Genomic DNA, 22,071 nt, shown 5'->3' with positions numbered 1-22,071 from the left:
ATTGAGTTAAGCATGGGAAATTGTTGTTATACATAGGCCTGTCATATGTATGAAAGAACAACTCAAATTCATCCTCTGTGTCTATTGAGCATGTGAAAAATAACATGTATGAAAGAAACACCCAAATCCAGGATTTGAGTCTTGTAACACATTGATTGAAATCCAGTATGTATAAAAGTCCACTTGTAACACATTCATTGCTGGAGAGTGACTTTTGAAAAATAAAATGGGTTTAATCAAGGAAAGTGTGTGGTTTATATTACATGGCAGTATGCTTATCAACATTATACATATCTGTGAGCTTTATTTTGTATTATCTTACTAGTGGTAATCTCATTCCAACATTGTTGTCTTTGTATATGATTCAAAAAACCACCCAAGTCTAGCATTTAAAATGATCCCCACGAAGTCCCTGAAATGCTAATCGTCATACCTAATACAGCTTGACCCACTCATTTGCACGTAAAACTTACCATATTGACCAGGTAAATCTAACTGAAGGAATAAAATGATACACAGGTTTTATTCTCAAAATCACTTCCCATGGACTTGGGTGAGTTTTGTATTCATGTATTCAATTCGATTCTATAGAGCAGATATCTGTAATGAAAAAGAAGGTTTTTTTTTAGAGATGTGCTTAAAAATGGAGCAATCAATAACAAAACCTTGTTCACAGTAAGATGGTTTCAATCATCATCATATTTTCCTCAAACAACTCAAAGTATAGCAAGGTGTATTCTGTATCTCTCCCCAAAACGGTATTTAAATTAATGAACAGATGCATTGATTGCCAAATATCTAGACTACCCCGTAGTCCACTCGCCCATTGTGCATACTCTGGATATTGTATTTAAGCTTAAAACTCTGATTTAATTAATGTGTGCACAATTGATAGATTTTCACATCTGATCAGTCACCCTACTCCCTCTGTTTGTTAGCTTCCCAAGTGGACTACTGACATTGCCTTGCGGTTAAGATTTCTAACACGGGACTCTATGGAGAGTTAGGCCAATTTCTGGCCTAACTAAAATTGTCCATGATGTAATGCATCTTTAAATGGATCTGCCTTGTGATTGGTCGCCCATACCTCGCTATGGTTTAAATCGTCTGAGCCCGCGCCATTACCTTTAACTACACCGTAAACAACTGTCTGTGGTATTTGCGGCGCTTTTGTGTTGACGCGAAAGTTAATCTCTCATCAAACATCTAGCGCGTCCATGCTTAGTACTTGTGGTTAATGGACTGATAAACAAGTATGCTTGACAGTGTGTTTTTAGAGAGCAAAGTCCAGGGGGTAAAGTTCTGCTTACAATTCAATTCAAGTTCATAGTCGAAATTTCGGGGTTCGCTATCAATAAACTGGTAGATTCCAAAATCAGAATTGTTCAGTATTATTAGTGAGCCGTTATAATTATGCAAGATAATGTTGCATTCAATTACTTTTATTGTCACTAATCGTCTGATATTTTTAACTCTTTATGACCATTTTATTATTGAATACTTTAATTTTAATGAACATCAGTATAATTTTGAGTTCAACGAAATGGGTTCATCATGACTAATAATAACATATTTTAAATAAAATTCGACTATGGCATAGTCTACCAAATATCTCGCAGTCAGTTCCAATCAGGTTACTGACAAATCTCTGAGGTAGCACTTGACAGTTTAAACATCATGTCATGAACATCATGGGAGAAATGTCTGGACACTGAATGATTTTCAAGTTATACAAGAAATACTTGCACCCACCTCGTTAACATCGGTTAGACTAAGCCAAGTACTGAACGGTTCCGGAAAGAGATCCACGTCGCTCAGTCTCATCTCAGTTTCCCCGATGGCCTCATGTCTTGAGTAGCGATCGTATGTGCAGATGGTCATTCTGATCGAGTGATATTCCAAATGCTCAGGCGGCATCTTTAATGTAAACCTCTCATTGTACACAGGATTCAAACGTCGGCGATATACCTATAAGAGATGGGAGTCAAGTATATAGAGTGTTATTCAAGCATCTGAAAGCAAGTAGATGAAAATAATTCATGGGTAGCCTCTTTTGAAGTAGATATTGTACAATTCGAGGTTCATTTGTTTCAGGGGTAGCATATAGTTTGGTTATAATTTGCCTGTCATATTAACAACGTTCAGTTAATCGAGGTTAGCAAGACAATTGGACAAACTGCGTGCGATAACAAAATCTCTATGACATTTATGCAACTTGTAGTTCGCTTAAGTCGCTTACAAGGAATCCAGTATAGTGAAGTATTCATATTATGGTGAAATGTCTGTAAAAACGTAGCATTTTAATGTCATAGTTAATATAACTTTATGTCTTTCCCACAATAGTTTTGCAGAATAAAATAACAACAAATATATTACTGCATTATATTTTTGACAGGTCATGTGGTAATGTATAAATGATGAAGAAAAATCTTTTATTTTTAATTTACGAATCACAAGACCTAGCGTCTACAAGGGAGTTTTTTACAAGAAAAGTAAAACGGTTGTATACGATGGACGTGACCTTGGTGCTCATCTACTGCTCATGTAATGGCTTTCAGGCTTGTATAATTACCCAGAAACAAAATAACTACTTCTTTATTGATATATTTTGCTCTAAGCTGATGCCACCGTAACTTTTCAATATTATATCGTATTTGAACATTAACTATAGCCTGCATATTAGTAAGCTACTGCAAAGACCGTGAAACATTAAAAAAATCTTAACATGATAGCATTCATAATATATGACCACCGAAATAATATAACAAATTATGACCATTATGCATGACGCATGCTTGTCATGGTCTAGGTCGCCGATGTTAGTTCATATATTACAACCACTGATCCTTGAAGGTATGCAACTATGATTTGCTATGATTACTTCATTAATATTTCACATCTATCTCAAATTAGTTTTCTGTCTTCAGTGTACCTTAAGACGTATTACCTAATAGCGTGACCTTGCCACATCGCACGCGACCTTAACACGTAATTACCTAATACTAATAATAGCAGCTAATAGCATAATATCCTTAACACGTACCGGCAGATGGCTATTTATACAAGATCATTGTGTAAGAGAATCTTGATTAATGTTTCAATTTTTATCGTTTATACAAAGTTTCAAAACAACAAAGTCAAGTGCATGCCAATTAAAACAACGCATATGTACTATTGGATCCTGATTCTTTAACATAGCCTCTTTCTCAACGACATTAACCCGTGTTTGATATCTACCTTGTAATACTTCAAACTGCTTACACGCAAGTTGAAACCTTACGGGTTATTGGCTTTTGAATGGGTGGATATCAGAAAGGACGATTGAGTAAATAATACAATCTGTCCCAATAAATCGTAACACTTTGCTGTGAGAACCATTATAACCCAAACGAAATCGCCTGTCGCTTTAACCTTTAGATACCTTACTGGAGAGATTCATATTGCATTCTATTTTTCACAGGTCGTGTGGAAATTTGGGTTAATAAATGCGTATCACTTAATTACCTAATAGCGTGACCTTGCCACATCGCACGCGACCTTAACACGTAATTACCTAATACTAATAATAGCAGCTAATAGCATATCCTTACCACGTACCGGCAGATGGCTATTTATACAAGATCATTTTTTAAATAGCTGTCGTTTATACAAAGGTTCAACACGACAGAGTCGAGTGCATGCCAATTAAAACAACGCATATGACTATTTGGTTCTGATTCTTTAACATAGCCTTTAAGTACTTTCTCAACTGCATAACCCGTGTTTGATATCTACATTATAAGCATCGAAGCTGCTTACACGCAAGTTGAAACCTTACAGGTTATTGGCTTTTGCATGGGTGGATATCAGAAGGGACGATTGAGTAAATAATTCAATATGTCCCAATAAAACGTAACACTTTGCTGTGAGAACCATTATAACCCAGAACGAAATCGCCTCAAAAAGTCGAGACTTAATAAAATCGGCTTATATGATTACGTTTTTATGTTATTGTAAAATATTTTGGGCAAACATTTGTGCAAAATATTTTGTCTGCACTTAAATAACATTCTGTTACAATATCTTGCGTCACGTGTTCAAAAATGTTTATTGATTGTATAAATTGAAAGTTTTTATACCCTTTATATAACCCGACATTTCAACATTAACTGTACAACGTTTTGTGTTTACTGGGAAGCGCTAAGCTTTTTATACCGGTTTGACACCATGATGCCATGTGAGTATTGACCACGCTCTTGAAGTCCTCATTTAAAATTAACACTAACACTCTAAACATGCAATAAAATACTGCTTAACAATCACTATCTTGTCTGGATGATTAATATATGTTGCATTTTTCTTATGTGTTTTAATGTGAGTCATCCTCATAAAGTCATTATAATGTTGTAATTTGAGTTTTGGTGGCTTTAGGATTCAATCAGGTGTTTTCAGACATTTGAATGCCGACTTTGCTCAACTTCGACGTGATGGCCAAGATATGACTATAAAAAGTACTAAAATGCTTAAGGAGAAACGCAGTGTTGCGGTTTTTATTGGAAGACGCTATACAAAGCTTAGTACAACTGCATGGGGAGTGATCCAGGGAACTATATGTCATGTAATAATGTATTATTAATGCAGATCAGGGGGAGCATGACCTAGCGGCATTTGCACTCAAATATTAAAACAAATAAAGCTGGCATACAAGAGGAATGACATATTGGGAGATCCAAAAGCCTGATATAATATATCGGCCTCTTTAGCGAAAATATTGTCGCGGTCTGTTTTCAGACAATTTCCCATCCGAGTGCCCAATCTAAACAAACAGCATAAAGAATGAGACACCTGCGCCATTTCAAGACAGACATTTATATATTATTTTTGAGAAATCGTGTACTTTGTACCGCAAAGAAGTGTGTCGCATATGGTTTACTGAATATCTTTATAACACATTAGACGAGAGGCGTCTGGAAATGTCAAGAAAGCATAAAAGTACGAAATGTCCAGCAGCATTCAATATAGGTTGGGGTAAGAATGGGGTTTATAAGTGACATTAGAATTGGAAATTTATCAGAATTAGACGAGAAAATCAGGGACCGCCGCCGATTTCAAAAAGACGGTATAATTTATACGCATCATAAGAAATAACCAATAACCCGTGGTAGAGTTACATACAATGAGTGCAACAAATGAATCCATTATTATACCGATAACATATATTCGTAATGAAAAGGGGGAACAAGTCAAAACAGCGAAAAATGGCACACGAACAAGAATAGAGGTTTGATCGCTATAAAGATGGTTTAACGTAGCGGTTCTGCCCTCGCTTTGCACAACAGAGGTACCGGCGGGGTTAGAGCCTTGGGTCCGGTTTGCAAAACTCAGTCCTATATATGTCCTAGGCAATGGACATATCATGCGATGTGCGTATTAGAATAAGATTAATAGTCTATACATGTACGAGTATATACGACTGTCGAAAGTTTATCACCGAGTTTCGCGAACTGTCGAAGGTACAATGTACTGGTATTGATAATGGCGCAAATAGCCTGACTACCTGAAAGCGCCAACAAATCAAAACAAACAAACAAACAAACAAACAAACAAACAAACAAACAAACCCTATGAAATCCGTGACATGCGATGTGACATTTCATAACCAAACATATGGAAACAGATTCATGTAACACCCTGACATTTTGTACTGTATCGGGTAAAACAGGACTCCAATTCCAATAGCAACATATGGCCAGTAGCATAAGCAGGTTTTCGCAATCCGGGGGAAACTAGACACCAACAAATCCAAAAACAATTTAAAAGGATATCTGAGGGGAAGAAAATAGATCTTCTTTCTAAACACCAGTGTAACATGCCAGCTTGTAGAGATCAGGAAAGCTGATGAGACTCATGTCCTTGCACCTTAACCACCCACAACTGAGAGAAGATAAAAGGATAGAAGAAGATGGGGCAGATAACATATGTCTACATAAGTGGGCACTGCATTTGCGAAAACGGCAAAAAAACAGAAAGTGACATCAATTTTTAAAAGTTGTGACGTAACATATATATCTCACATTTAGATAAAATAAGGATCGACATATTAACAAGAAGCAAAATGATGAGCCATTCGCCTTGGTTTTGGAACTATATACGATGCTTTCTAAAATATCAATAAACTTGCACATATGTTTATGCTATATTGCGTGGCATCAATCTTTATTTAGACATTTTATTGCTATTTACGACGTTGGTGCCGTGTTAGCAGTTTAGGCAAACTCACGATCCAGACACTGACGTTAAAAAGCACTGAGCAACGTTTAAGTATCATGGGGATGGGTATTTGTTTCGTTCATACGGGCACATTACTCAAAAACGACTTTACCTTGACTGTGAATTTAGTTCAAAGTTGGGCACACCCCAGCTAGCCAAAATACGTTTTTAAAACGTTAAAAAATCGTTTCACTTTGGTTTAAGAAACGTTTCAATATTGCGTTTTAAAAACGTAAATGTGTGGAGTTTTGAATACGTTTCAATAACGTTTGCATGAAACGTTTTGATTACGTTTTTTCACGTTAATATTACGTTTCACTTTTGTTTAAAAACCGTTTCAATATTGCGTTTTTAAAACGTAGTTCTAAATACGTTTCAATAACGTTTGCATGACACGTTTTGAAAACGTTATCAGACCGTTTTCCAAATGCTAATAAACCGCATCACTTTGGTAGTCCAAGTTATCATGGTTATGACGTTAACACTTCGATCTCTTGTGTAGTATATAAGACATGAAACCATGAAGAAATACATTAACCATGAAAGTAAAAGATGTACACCATGAGATAATGTATAACTCCATGTCCCCAATGTCTTCGACATCAAGACATGTTCAGCGTCCCAGTCCAGTCCTGTTGCATCGATTATTCTTGCCGGCAGCTGGCAGCATGATTCGGATAACCAAAATATGAAAGCCAACCTTAGCTAGGATATTAAATGTGATATTAAAATACATTAATGTAAATGTATTCTGCGCTAAAATTATAAAAGTATCCTTACACTTGGAAAAAATCAATTCTACAACTCACTGAACTGAACTGAACATGTGAATTAAAACTAAACCATATTTGGGTAAATTTATTTATTTAATAGATGCGCTATCTATTTTTCTTCCAAGTGTAAGGATACTTTTTGGCGCAGTATATAAACCAACAAGAGACTTGCAATGGGCAACTAGCGTGAATATTATATATGATTATAATCAGAAACAAATGGCACATTTATACCATGTCATGCTATTAAAATTTACAGAATTAAGAAATAAAAGGGCCTCAATTAAAACTGAAAATGAAAACTTACCTAAATGAGTAGACCTAATGCTGTTATACTTTACTCTTGGAGCTGGAACACTTATCATTAAATACAACAAAAATACATGTAGAATTGTATCGCTTTCTCCACACCAGAATCAAATTTGAACAGCTAATATATAGTAGTTGAGCAGTAACCACGTATAGGCTAGTCAAGTATAAGGTCACTGAGATCAAGGATACTAGTACTATAGTACTGTGTAGTAGTCACCATTGCTCGCCATCAGTGCAGACTAAAATCATATGTCAGTAATTCCATTAAAACGCAAATGTTTCGCCCAAAACATAGCTGCAACTTGTCTACAAAATCAAAGGCCTATACACGTTTATCTTTTGATCTATAAACATGATTAAAGGTTAGCTAGGCCTATTAAATTCCACCGTAAACAGTCAGCAATTGAGATTCACAGATATATCCGTTGATGCATGGTCAAAACGGTTACAATTTGTTACTAGTATTTCGAAACACACAAACCGCACTAACCGGTGGGTAGTCTTAGTCCCAGCCGGCTTGTGCTCCTTGAGTAACGAGGAGCACAAGCCGTCTGGGACTCGAGACTAACCGCCGGTTCGATATTTTACGAAATCGAGACCGTGCGTTACCATGGTTACATCTTTTGAAAGTTGATTTATAAAATAAAGCAATGTAAATTTACCGGTACTTTTTACTTTAATTTGCTTACGTTTTTTATTCATATCTGTCATCATTCATGCAAATAACGTACAGTAGGCCTAAATAAATTACAGAAAAATAAAATGCAAGTCTCTTGTTGATTCGATAGCCTACTTATTATAATAAATATTAAATAATTATTTAATATCCAGCTAATTGGTTATATAGTGGAAATCCAGTCGAATGGAACGATCTATGAACATTGTGATTTTATTTGCTTTTTTCGTGAGTATTTTGTCTACAATGGGTCTACGTTATTAGAACGTTTTTATAACGTTTTGGTCGAACTATTCTGCCATCAGATAACTCGATGTTTATCAAAACGTTTTGGAAACGTGTATTTAACGTTTTAAAAAACCAAAACCAAATAAAAACCAATTCAAAACGTTTTGGAAACGTTTTGTGTTTGCTGGGACATATAAATCAGAGGGAAACTCAGATAACTGAGAGTCACTCCCGAAACATACATGAAAATAAGAGTTATTCACAGAATTGGACAAACACAAGTTAGCTAAGACATTTTTTTCCATTTAACAGTCTATAATATCGAATTGATTAATGCGAATTAAACAATTCATTGATGTTAGCACTGGGTAGTAGTTTTACTGCCAGTAGACAGGAAGTCTAAAAAGTTGACCTCAACGCTGTAGGTGATCTTCCTGTACTGGGCATGTTTTACACCAAAATTTTTGATTTTTCAGATTTTTTTCTAAGTTTGTGAGAGCATAACAAGACTGTCCGTCGATGGATTTTTAAAATTAAGTTTTTCATAACATATTAAAAAGGCAGAGACCCTTAATGTATAATAAATTAGCTAGGTAAGTTTTGAGTAACCTTGATGAAAATTATCGAAAAAGTGCCTATTCAATTGTGTGGGTACGGTCCATCACCTATCACTTGGTAGTCTTGTAACATGTCTAATGGCGCTGCCCATGGCCACTCGATGAATTGTTTAATTCGAATTAATCAATTCGATATTATAGACTGTTTAAAATGAAGTTAAACTATAGTTTAGTGACAAGTGTGTGAACAGAAATCTTTTGAAAGCAGACATAATACCTTGGCGGTCGTAAATTGCACGATGAGCGTCTCAGGTTAAGACAAAAGTTGTTAACTTCGGAGAGGCTTTAAAAGTGTTAGGCAATAGCATCGCTAGAAACGAAAATATTACATAACTACCAGAAATGCAATATGAGAGTTTTGAACATTTCCAAACATAGCAAACACAGAGGACATATACATATCCGATAGCCCCTGACAACTGGGAACATTTTAATTAATGCCATTTTGAGCACTTGTATGGCTAATCAAATACTTACCCGTGATTGACCTTTTATCTCATGTTCCGGAAGTAAATATAACTTGACATATGTGTCGGTTGGTGTAGCATATTCCTTGTTAGCCTTTAAATCTCTTGCTTGTACAACGGTAATAGAAAGACGACCCAAATCGGCAGAATAATTAATGATTACCTCTTTATGTCCGGATCTGAAAAGCAAGAACAAATTGGAATTGTATTATCTTACATAACAAGATTTTGCTGTTGAAGAAAGCTTAATTGATCGGGATTTTACAAAAGACTTGTGGATGACGCCGTTCCATTTCTCATCCAACTCTAAGGAATAATAACAAGAAATGCGTATAAATAGGAACAGGTATCTAAAAAGGCAAATAGAATCGATTGTATTCTAGGTATACGTTCAATGATTGGTGGGAAATGTTACAAAAAATCTTGAATTGTATTTAACTTTTCAATATAAATATCACATGGTTGTATTTTGACTTCATCGCATTAGTGAAAGCCTAGCTAAATAACTTCATTATCGCAGCACTTAAACATTTTTTAATAAAGAGAACCTTACCCCGAAACCAAAAATCATGACACAATAAAGAATCAATGTGAACAGATTTGTATTGTTATTTATGTCTGTGAAGTTGGCTATTGCTTATAATATTTGCTATGTTATTTTGGTCATACCTTTAGTACAGGCACTCTTCTCATAGAGCAGTACAGAAGAGCAGGTGTTTGCTATCCGAGTTTGCCAGAGAGCCCCACATTTAAACACTGTAACGTAGAGACCGTTCATCGGAGACCCTACCGCGACCACATCAAGCCAAGCCTGAGGTAATAACATTGACCATTGTGCCATGTTGCTTCCTTGGAGTACGTTATTCTAGTTAATACAAAAACGTCCATTCGTTGTTGCATTACAACTCCAATAATTAAATAATTTAATTTAAGATAGTACTTTTATATCACATTTCCTGCTGTTAGCAAAAGAGACTTGTTATATGAGGGGCTATTATTTTCCGATGTGACCGATAATGTGTTCCACCTATGGATTATCCTAATTATTAACTAAGTATTTTGGACCAGTGACTAAATTCAAATCAATTTAGTGTTATTATTTTCTTTATTTTTACATAAATCTTGTGGACTAATCCACAATTGCCATATAGCATTAACAGGGAATAATTTTTTATATCTATCTCTTTTAGTTTATTCTTTACCTTTGAAATTGGTGGTGTCTTGAACTTGAATTATTGAGTACGAGCACGGGAGTTTGTTCCAGTTATAAGAATAACTCTCAGAAAGTAGGATTGTTTTTAAAAGTATTTATTGCAGGTAATCACCTTATACGATTCTGGATGATTTTGTACGGGAGTTTGTTCCAGTTATAAGAATAGCTCTCAGAAAGTAGGATTGTTTTTAAAAGTATTTATTGCAGGTAATCACCTTATACGATTCTGAATGATTTTGTACGGGAGTTTGTTCCAGTTATAAGAATAGCTCTCAGAAAGTAGGATTGTTTTTAAAAGTATTTATAGCAGGTAATCACCTTATACGATTCTGGATGATTGTGCCGTGATTGACGTGGGTTTGTGTAGTATGCTTTCGACGGGCAGGGCCAGGAGGCCCTAGATGTCTTGCTTTGTGCAGTATTGTCACTCTGTCGACAGTTCTCCTCTTCTACATTGTGTTCAATTCCAGGTCTTTGACCAGCTTTGTGATACTTTTAGTCCTAGCGTAGATATATTTGTTTATTTCTCCGATCTTGTTCAGACATGGAATTGAAGAAATTAAAAACGTAGAATTCCAGTTACGGCTAAAACAAATGATCACAATTAAATGATCCAGTGTGCAGAGAAAATTTAACTTCATGAAAGGCGTGTTTCAGCTGTGGCACTCTTTACCATGTACCATGTTTGCCGATTTTGAAAATTGGCATTAAAATATTACAAGCCTTTGTGCAACTAATTCTGTAATACACTAATAATACAAGTAAAACGAGCAACTTAGTAAAGTTCTGCATTATTATAGAGTAAATGCTATCACTGTCAATATTCAGACATGTCAATCTTGTGAATTGATTTTCAATTGATGCTGGAAATAAGTCTCGTCGGATATTCTCGTATACAGTATACAATTGCAAAAATACAGGTTTAGTTAGTATGCGCGCGTAGCTCGAAGCAGGGGCTGTCTCAACACTTCTTGCTGAAAACGATGACAATCCAGACGTAGACTTGCTAATAAAGTGAAGTGATTGTCATGTATGAATGTCACTAAATAGCACATAATTGACACACCAAAGAGTGTTTGTTAAATGCTCCTAGCTTATAAAGTCACTATATCGATATAAACTCAACTGTTCTATATAGTAGGTGATCTGCAATTCACGTTCACACGTTAAGGGGGTACTACACCCATTGATTTTTTTTTTGCATTTTTTTGCATTTTGTGAAGAAATTACAAAAAAAAATTGGACAAAGTGGTGTGCAAAATGAAGGGGCAAATCTTCTCGTTTTATTGGTGGCATCGGTATCAACGTAGCTTACATGCTTTTAAAAGTAGAAGCCAAAAGGTGGTATATCACTGGTGATTTAAATTCACTTCATTTTGGAAAGCTTAATATCAACGGATTTCGTTAAAATTTTGGATATGTGTTGCTAACACGTTAGGAAAATAAAGTTGATATGTAAAATGGGAATAAGTGGTTCTTGATTTCTTTTATGACTTCATGAACTTGGTGCTCCACAACTATCAAAAAGGAACTGGTTAAAATGCTTCTATTTTCAATGTTGAGCTATATTTTGTATTTTAACTTGCGACATTATTTCACTGAAACTTAATTAAGCCATAGGTAACAGGTTACCACAACCATACTACAGCAATGTTGAAAAAATTTGTATTTCTTGTCACCTATACCACCATATTGGGTAGTTTTCCGTAAGCTTAGCTTTTGTGATTTTGGTAACTATTTTATATTTATTTGTGAAATCCATCTCAACTAGGCATTCTAAATTGTACTCACCATTTACATCCCAAGGTATATTAGTATATCCACCTTGCACTTCTCGATATATATCCAGTTAAAGACAGAATATCAAAATTATTCCTCATTATGATACATTTTGTATCACAGACTCTCACATGTGTATTCAAAATTGATGCTTAAATTTGACCTGAACCAATTGATCTATAACCTGACATACGGTGACCTAATAGCCTTTTCTTCTCCTAACAACACATCAATAACAACATCAATATCAAATTGACTAATGACTATGCATCTATTGTGTAAGTGTTTATTTAATTTATTCAGTGTTATATATTTTGCAAGCACCACTAGATTTTCTATAGAGAGTATAACAAAGGATTTAATGTATTCTATTCATGTACCCTACTTGAACATGTTGAAAAGAATAAATTATGGTTTGTTATGAAACACGCATCTGAGTTACCAGGATACGGTAAACAAAAAATATATAGGGCTAAACTGACTTACTATACAATGGTTTAAAAGCACCTTTTTTATTTATTTTTTTATTTATTTTTTATTTCACATGATCAGTGCATATATCGCCTCGCTATAAATGAAAAAATATTTTTTAGACCAATCAAACCAATATATGGGTGTAGTACGCCCTTAACGCGGTAATGATGACGTGTTATTCCATATGATATCTTCGTATATCTACAAGCCATATAACATATTATTACTCAAGACTCCTATACATTAGTGTGATAGAATACTATCAACCTCAGAATATGACCACCCCACACACCTCTACTCCAATGCAACCACATTATAAATTTACAAACGAGTAAACACACGCACACAAATTTTCCCGTCACACACATACGAACATAATACCTAATAATGATATTTAAATGAACCACATTTACAAATGATCAAACTTGGTCGTACCACTTCTGGTATTGCTATTGCCTAACGCACTATTGACGCAAAACTAACACGGACACACAACAACAACAACAACAACAACAACCATCAATTGCCAAAGCACCTCGCTTCTCAATTGTTAAAAACCTACATGTAACATTTGAATGAAAAAGGTTTATTCTGCAACGAATTGACCTTTCATATGATTTTTTTTCTTCAAAATAGTCCTACTTTTGTTAATATTTTAATCGTCCTCATAGTAGAAGTAATAAATACTTCCGTGGGCGAACACAAGCGGTATTTTGATCAAAATTTCCGCCATCAACTTAGCAGATTTCGAATATCGAAAAAGTTGTGCGTTTAAAAAAATCCTTGGAAAAGAATTTGGAGTTAATATATTTATTTCAGCGGTGCTCTCATACCTAATTAATGTTTGTCCATCTAGGTAAGCTACATTTATGTCTACAAGCATAATTTTTAAATACCCGATACTCTAGTTCAACTTATTGCGAGCGTTTTCACGTTTTGTAACTCAAAAGGTATTCGGCAATCGCCCTAGAATTTGACAACCTTTTTATCATTATGAGTGCAATAACTGTGACTTATATTTTCAAGTCTTAATCCGTACGCGTCTTGGAATATAAATGTGTAATTATCTCTGACAAACCTACTTGAGACAAAATTACCTAATCAAAAGTTAAACGAAAGTGTGACTTAGTGTCGATTGGAATTGATTGAGACATACAGTGGAAGGATTAACTTAAAATCAGGTCAGACTAAATTGTGAAAACTGAAAATATGACGTAAATCAAATCCATACAAATATCATGATGCATGACATAATTCAGTTTTGGTAAATGGCAAAGAATAGAACCCTTAGCACATATATAATTTATTCAATTATTATAGATCCAGGTCCTAACGATTAAACTAGGTCATGTTACGATATAGGTTTGAAGTTTTCATCAATATTTACGTCAGTCAACCTTTCACCTTGGTCTAGGGCGGACATTTTAAAAATGAATTTAGAAGAGCAGCAACGACATCACCTACATCATATGCAAAATTTGAGGAAATTCGTACGAGTCCGTTTTATTTTAGGGCCATTTGTCTATAACTGGTCTTTACATGTTGCCCTATGGAGAGAGTGCCCGTTGAGGGCGCTATAACCCCCATTTTAGGAACAAAAATGTGATTTAAAAAAAAACGGACTCGTGCGAATTTTCTAAAATATTCAGAGTATGTAGTATGAACATGTAGAAATATAATCAAGCAGTTGCCTTACCTGCTCTTCTCCGAAAAAATAAAAAGTCCTATACCTCAATGATAATGAAACCTAGGTGCTTTCTGCACAGAACCAATGCACATTAACCAAAGTTCTTGATATCTGATCCAGAAATTGCACTTACTTTGTGTACGTTTCAGCAACACTGTTGCCTTTGTCAACACTTGATGATGAGTGATTCCTACTGGCAACCGACGCTAGATGTATCTCCAGCGTAGGTCTTGGTGTTGCCAGTTGATTTTCCATCTGGGGATTTTCTTGAACCCAGTTCTAGAAACTCATCAAAAATGTGTGAGAGTTGGTGTTCATGGTGGCGCCCCTCCTCTTTCTAATTTGAATCGTTCTTGTTCCGTGCCAATGATCTCAGCGTCCCCCCATCCAATGACATGATTTTTGTCCACTACGTGATCTGTTATTGCTGACTTGTTAACTGTTGTAAGGGATTCTTTTCTACCTGCTCTGGTGACTACTGTGCTGTTGACCTTCTCCACTTCCTTTCTGTGTTCTTCGAGCCGCGTTCCAAATTTTCTCCCAGTCTCCCCTATGTAAGACAGATCACAGATGCCTGCAGAGTGCGGGAATGAGGAAAATTATCTCATATGGGACACCAAGTTGGATGTTTGGATATTCAAAGCAATGTCGAACCCTTGAGGCGAGGCTCAACACTGTATGAAGACCTGGAGTATCAACATATTACAGAAGGTATTTATGACAAGAAAACCGTTCACATAAAATATGTGATTTTTATTTTAAATTACATAAATGCTGTTGCTTCAATTAACAACCTTAAAATACGCTGACTTATGGTAGAAACCTTACTGAAAGAAGTAAAAATTGATTGTCGGTTAAAGGTATTTCATGTGAGACTGAACGTATGGTCTGGTAATCTGAGGAGACCTCGTCTAATAGCCTGTATTGAACTACAGACGAATCCCATTGTGGGAATACCAATGAGGAGGGTAAATTAAAAGCCCGTGGGCACACAGCCAGGGAAGAATCAGTGTCTCGACAACAGATTGGAAAGTGTATAGAATAATTGCTGAACGTGTTGAATCCCATGCTCATGATACAGTATAAAATACTTGATGTAGCCTGTTTTGTATGTAAAGGGGAAATAATACCTTTTACATCTAAAATGCCACTAATGAAGTGAGTACGTTGTTGCCTCTGATTTTAGAATTTTGAAAGTCCGCCGGAGGACAAGGAAATGTTGTCTAGTTTGTACACCTTGCACAATAAAGTTTATCAACTTTAGTCTGCTTCACTCATTTTTAAGGTATGTAAAATTGGAATGATTATCAATTGGTATTATTCAAAGATATTTAGTTTGAATTGCATATTTTATGTACAATGTTTTCTGTACAATGTGCTGCTCATTTGTCGTTTGTCATATTCATTACCGTCAAATATTTTTCTACATAACATTTTTTTTTATTAAACGGCCTTATACCTAAACGATTAAGTGCAAGAATATCTTCACCTGATGCCTTCTTCACAATGCTACTCAACCAAGTAATATCTCACGTATCTGCTCTGAAAGCCGATAATTGTAGCATCTCATCTTTTTATGACAAGTAGCTTATATACGTTGAATAAGACAAAACGATAATATTTCGAATTTTCAAGTGCGCATTTTATCCAGGATTGAGAATCAGAAAGCCTAAACTCACAAAGGAATCCTTTCTGAGTTAAGGCTTTCTGGCTTATCAGAAAGCGCATTGTGTCATTCAAATAAGATATTTAATACACTTGGATCCTGAAAATCTGCCCCAAGCAATATGCAGACATTTGATATATTCTTCTCGAAACATGTTATTTCCTTTTATAGATACACAAAAACGGTATTTTTTAAAAAATTGTCGTGTACGTATCAACGTCTTTGTTTTTACGATATTTTATTATTCCAAACCCAAATCTATTCCATAAATAAAAAATGTACACTCGTTTGAACACTTTCTCAAATGGTTAATTGAATATCACCAACATGTTTTGTTTTAATTTGGTACGGTGTTTTGTTTTTGCTGTGATCTTATACTAACTTTTATTCACCCACTGTTTTTACACGTCTCTGGAACATCCCAAGTTGCACTGGGTATTGCTTTTCAAAAAAGGGACAATGCGATAGACGTTAAACTGTCAGAGGTTCAGTACCACAATCACAGATGGTTAACCCATGGTATATAGCCCGAATACGGTGCTTCGCGCCTTCTCGTCTCGTCTCAGATTTTCTTCAAGCAGCACGAGCATATTCTACAGCAGAGAAGCCGATGGCTAAGAGTCACATACTTCTGCTATGGAACGGGTTTCAAGGTTACTAAATGCAGTGACATGAGTGCAATTTAAGGAAACCTTTTTGGAAATGTATGTATTGCATGCTGCAGTTCAATTATAAATTATATCCACACAAGAGGTACTAATAGTAAACATTTTATTTGCTTTATTACAGTAACATAAAAAAATGAAAACAATATCAAATTTTACACATTTATAAATTTTGAAAAGTTCATTTTCAATCTCAACATTAGCGGCTAGAGGAGCAAATCAATCAGACTGCATAGGCAGATGTGTGGGATGCTGTCTAAGTCATTCTATATACCACCAATTGAATGCATGCATGGAATCATTATTTGACTTATCTTTTCTTTCCAATGTAACAAAAGTGTTCTCTTGTACATGTTGAAATTTGATATTCATAATATTGATACAGTTCTAGCTCTCGCTCTTAATAAAAAGTCTGCACAAGGTACAATTGAAAACGATGTTTTCCATCGCAGACTAAACATGCAATATAAGGTTCTTTATGGATTGGATGACCTGGATTTTATAAATGGAATGATAAGTGAAATAGAATCATGAAAACGAGCAAAGGTTGGTTGATATGCATAAGTGGTGTTTTCTACAATTTTAATGTTACTTGTCATCAGTACATCATATTTTATGTCGATGTCACAGTAAATGCAATCGCTAAGTAACTTCTTGTTAGATATTGATAAAAACCCTTTTCAAAGGAATGATAATAAAACCTACAAAAGCTCCGATTTTTGAGACAATGATTAATGAAATGGCATCAGATTTCTGAAGCAAGCAAACAATGAGACTATGAGCCAATATGCATTTGCGTGCTTTAGATCAAAACACAACTTTTATGTAAAATTTGGTTACAAACCGTTATACCCGATATACAGGCAGCTAATAAATATTCTAAAAGATTCTAATAATATTTAACATTCGAAGCCTGTATTTTATATAGGTGGAATCATATTAGGATATATTTACATCTACTGATTCTTGGTTATTTTGATAGCAAAATCATTGGCGTACGGTAGTTAGGGGCTGTGGCGCCCTTGGCTATAAGGATACATTATTGCGCCCTCCCCATTCTTGAAACAATTGGCACAAATAGGACCATCCGCTAATTTCCAAACTTGCTCCCTAACTTGTCTTTGTGTCAACAGCAGGAAATTAGAATGCCTCTGTCTTGCCACAGATATAATATTTTACTTATTTTCTTACCAATCATTAGCAAGAAACATTACAAGCGTTGTATCGTAATCGATGTATGGTATCCACAAACGTAGAAAGACGACATACGTTAGTTGCACTGCATCGTCGAATAAAGATTTGTTCAAATGTCTACCCATTAAAACAGAGTTTGCGTGTTGAGTTGTCAGTTGAGTTTCATAGACATAATATAATTGTATTAAGACTGGCAGTAATTTGTTAACTTGAAGGCAAACATTGACAGCTCTCAAACAGAGGTAATTGTATACTGAAACGAACGTTTCCATGAAGTATATATCGCTGTCGGCAATAACTAACGGCTTTGTCGACAACCTGTTTTTCTCTCATGAACCAATTTAATATTTTGTATTAATATGGAGCTTCCACTTGAGGACGAAATAGGGTTTACGTCAAACTGAATATTCTTTGACAGGTCATATGTATGTCAATCTTAATGTGTGTTCACCGTTGAAGATTATCTTTAAATATGACTGGATTAAAACAATCGCGAAAATAACTTAGGGACGTACCATTAGATTCTCAGGGGGGGCATGGGAGTTTGGGTCAGCAGAATTTTTTTTTTTCGCCGCCGAAGGCGGAATTTTTTTTTTGCCTCAGAGAGCACCAAATATTTTTTTTTCGCCGCCTTCGGCGGCGAAGTATTTTTTTTTTCAATTTTAATGTCTATTTGTATACAAAGTTGGGTGGGGGAAATTTTTTTTTTACTTATCAGTGAGGCAAAAAAATTTTTTTTCGTCTCACTAGTGGGCAAAGTATTTTTTTCGTTTCACTAGTGGGCGAAGTTTTTTTTTTCTTCAAAAAACTCCCATGCCCCCCCCCTGGAAATCTAATGGTGCGCCCCTTATGATAATAGAATCCAGGAATAGAGTAAAACATCAAGTTAGGGAGTATAGCCAAATGGTTTGCTGAGCTGAGCTCATCTAAGCTTTGCTGCCTTCACTGACAATTCAGCTTCACTAGAGCCTACTAACAAGCGAACAGTATAACAGTTTGTTGATAGGTATCAGAGTCTTCAGCAAAGCAGCATGATTATCAACACTGGTCGGTGACATAACCATAATCAATTTCTTGGTGTTCAGTAAGTACATAACAACCCACTCATCAAATGCCCAAGTGGTCATTAAGGGGGTACTACACACCTGCCCAATTTTGTGCCAAAAATTATAGAGCATTGGTGACAAGTAAGATAATATTATAGGGGCAAGGACTACAACTGCTACACTGGAAATTTTATTTCAGCACAGACAACAGTTGTGGAGTTACAGTCAAAAATGAGGGAAAAGCAATATTTGACCAATATATCAATAACTACTTGCCTAGAGTTGCTGAATTTTCAGTGCAGTAGTTGTAGTCCTTGACCCTATAATATACATATCTTACTTGTCACTAATGCGCTATAATTTTTGAGAAAAACGCAAAAAAAAGCAAAACATTGGCTAGGGGTGTAGTAGCCCCTTAAACAAGCATGTGGGGGTTGTTGTCTGTGGTCAATAGAAAGTGTCAAGGGGTTGTCAATTCAAGCATGGTGGTAAAATAGATTTTGGTCAACGGTGGTATCGGAGCGGTGTGTGTAAATTCAGCGAAGTCTGTCAGCTTTCTACAGGCTTTTATGTGTTTGGGTTTTGCTACATACCAGGTACCCTTTCGCTAGAAGGCCCGGACCGAAGGCAGCGAAGCTTGGCTGAGATCGGTAAAACATGTTGGCTATCCGCTGCATCAATCGCTTGCATTTATATTTTTCTTCTGTCCCCTTTGTTATTGTCACTTTTTACAACAACACCTCTAATGGCAGTACGTTAAACGATATCGGTCAAAGTAAAAACATCTCAGTAATACTCTCTAGCAGCTATGTTCATTGTTCAGACTCTCATAGAAATAGAATCCGGGGACATTTCTGTCCAGCTATAATGGGTAATTATTCGGCGTAGATGATAAACTATAATGAGGGGAAACACCGGTGTGATGTTAAAAGCATCCTTGTGTAAAGTGTTAATTCAGTCAGCACTCAAGCGTACATCTAGTTATTAAGATCATGAAGACGGGATGACTCCTCGTTTACCCGGGGATATTATCTATATGCATATAGGCAAGGTGATATACTTCTCTCATTAGTGAATACTTAGTTTATTGTTAAGTCGCTTATACTTAGCGATTGCTTCTTGTCACAGCACTAAGTCGTAATAGTTTGGCACAATCACTGACACTTTATGTTGCTTGTCCACCTTGGGCGATTGAAACCATGAATGTAACTTATGCGTAATACATGGGTCTTTAGTCATGTGGACTTTTTTATATTAAACAGAAGTCATATTTTCATAGTCATAATAACTCACCTCAAAGATCACTGAATTGTGATAAATATATTTTGATTGTATTACGTATTCATCATTCAAGTATAACATGTGGTCAGATGCTTTTTCGTAATTAAGGAGACGTTCTTAAACATCTGTCAACATTTCCACTTCACCTTTAAGTTGGTTCTACTTGAGGTTCTACTTCTTTTTCTTTCTTTTCTTTTTGTCTTTTTTTCTCTTCATTTTTGTCACGATGAAATATTAAAATCCCTTATCCAACACCGCTGTGAAAAATATTGACAATCATATGCAAAAATTGAGCTAAAGTTCAAGATGTCGTTTTACGCCACTGACGTGGCTCGATTTGAAGGCAAAGAAAAGGAACGAAACATTTAATTTGATAGCGACAAATCGCCGATCGCCATTAGCGATCGAACAATGAGACCATGAAAGTACGAGTAGGTTTGACAAGATCACCATCTCTGTGCCAATGAACTTCTTTATGGCAAGACTTTTAGTATTTCATCAACGCATCTGACGCCAGAGGCATTTGGCCCAAAAATGTACGAAAATATTTATATAAATACTGAACAAAATCGATTATAATGATTGAAGTTGAAATTAAAACAGCGTCTCTGCCTTAAAATACCCTTTGCCTGGAACTAAAATATACATTCCTTTACCGTTATTTTTTGCGTTCATTTGAAGTAGCAGAAATAGTTTTACAAAATTGCATGAGCATTATTTAAGAGTCTACTTCCATAGCGGTCTGTACAGTACACTTTTACCAAGTTTTCTATACTAAACCATAATGTAGTCCAATGTTATAAACGGCACAGCAGAGCCGTGTCGCTACAACTAGAAAATGTTAATTTCAAACAGGGTTATTGTAGGGTTGTTTAAAAGCAAATCGTACAAATATGTAACACAGGCAGCTCTGGTAAGGTAGTAATTACAGTATAGTTTGATCGTTTGCGCAATAGTCATTAATCACGAATCACGAATTGTTGAGTTGTTATGTGTTCTTGGCTGATCTGCTCCAGTTCGCACCACATATTTCCACAAATTCTTAAGAATAATTATTTTTATTATTACTCAATATAAACTTTCGCGATATGCACAATTAACGTCCTGGATTTAAAATAAATTACTACCATAAAATGTATGTATTGAATTGTGTAAGCATCAGGGCTGATAATAAATCATGTAAATTGTGTGAAATTAAGGAATTAACGTCCGGAAACTGACGTACCTGCATATCGCAAGTATTGTTAGATGCATACTAATAAAAATTGACGGTGTATAAGAAAGTATTAATTAGGAATAGAAAATGCGATTTCGATTTGGTAATGGGATGATATAATATTATAATCAACATTTTTGAAAACATTGGATATTGGATATGATGATAATATGTGACGTGTCATGTCAAAAGCAGACACTTTTGGGCAGGATCGTAAATGGAGAAATAGCCATAAATCTGCCCGCGGGTGATTTTTCACAATTTGGGTTTGTTGCAAATTTGTGATGTTATTAATGTTAAAAATATTGTCTGATAGTTTCAGACCAGAATATAACTCGCATCTTGTATTTTTTGAGACACTTTTCAAGGTAATTCCTACTCTCAACATTGTCAATAATATATTTAAAGGCCGATATCTCAATTTCCAATTTTATAATACCATAACTTACAAACTCAATATCTTCGCTTAGGAATATCCGATTTCATGGGGGAAAACAGCGTTGTGGAACAAAATATCTCTATATTTAA

The 22,071-nt window shown here is 35.4% G+C and overlaps 1 protein-coding gene across 1 annotated transcript in view; it reads right to left on the bottom strand.

Annotated features, from left to right (window-relative positions):
- The window catches only part of LOC140166734 (synaptotagmin-12-like), a 52,468-nt gene extending 36,265 nt beyond the window's left edge, over nucleotides 1–16,203 (bottom strand). Inside the window, 4 exon segments of the mRNA XM_072190233.1 lie at nucleotides 1,753–1,968; nucleotides 9,333–9,501; nucleotides 14,908–15,049; nucleotides 16,155–16,203. Coding sequence (XP_072046334.1) covers nucleotides 1,753–1,968; nucleotides 9,333–9,501; nucleotides 14,908–15,049; nucleotides 16,155–16,203 — 576 coding nt within the window.
- Between the last annotated feature and the right edge of the window lie 5,868 nt (nucleotides 16,204–22,071).

This window comes from Amphiura filiformis, chromosome 12, assembly GCF_039555335.1.
Source record: "Amphiura filiformis chromosome 12, Afil_fr2py, whole genome shotgun sequence".
Taxonomy (NCBI): Eukaryota; Metazoa; Echinodermata; class Ophiuroidea; order Amphilepidida; family Amphiuridae; genus Amphiura; species Amphiura filiformis.
Note: the sequence above shows the minus strand (reverse complement) of the source record. Positions and strands in the feature narration are given on the sequence as shown.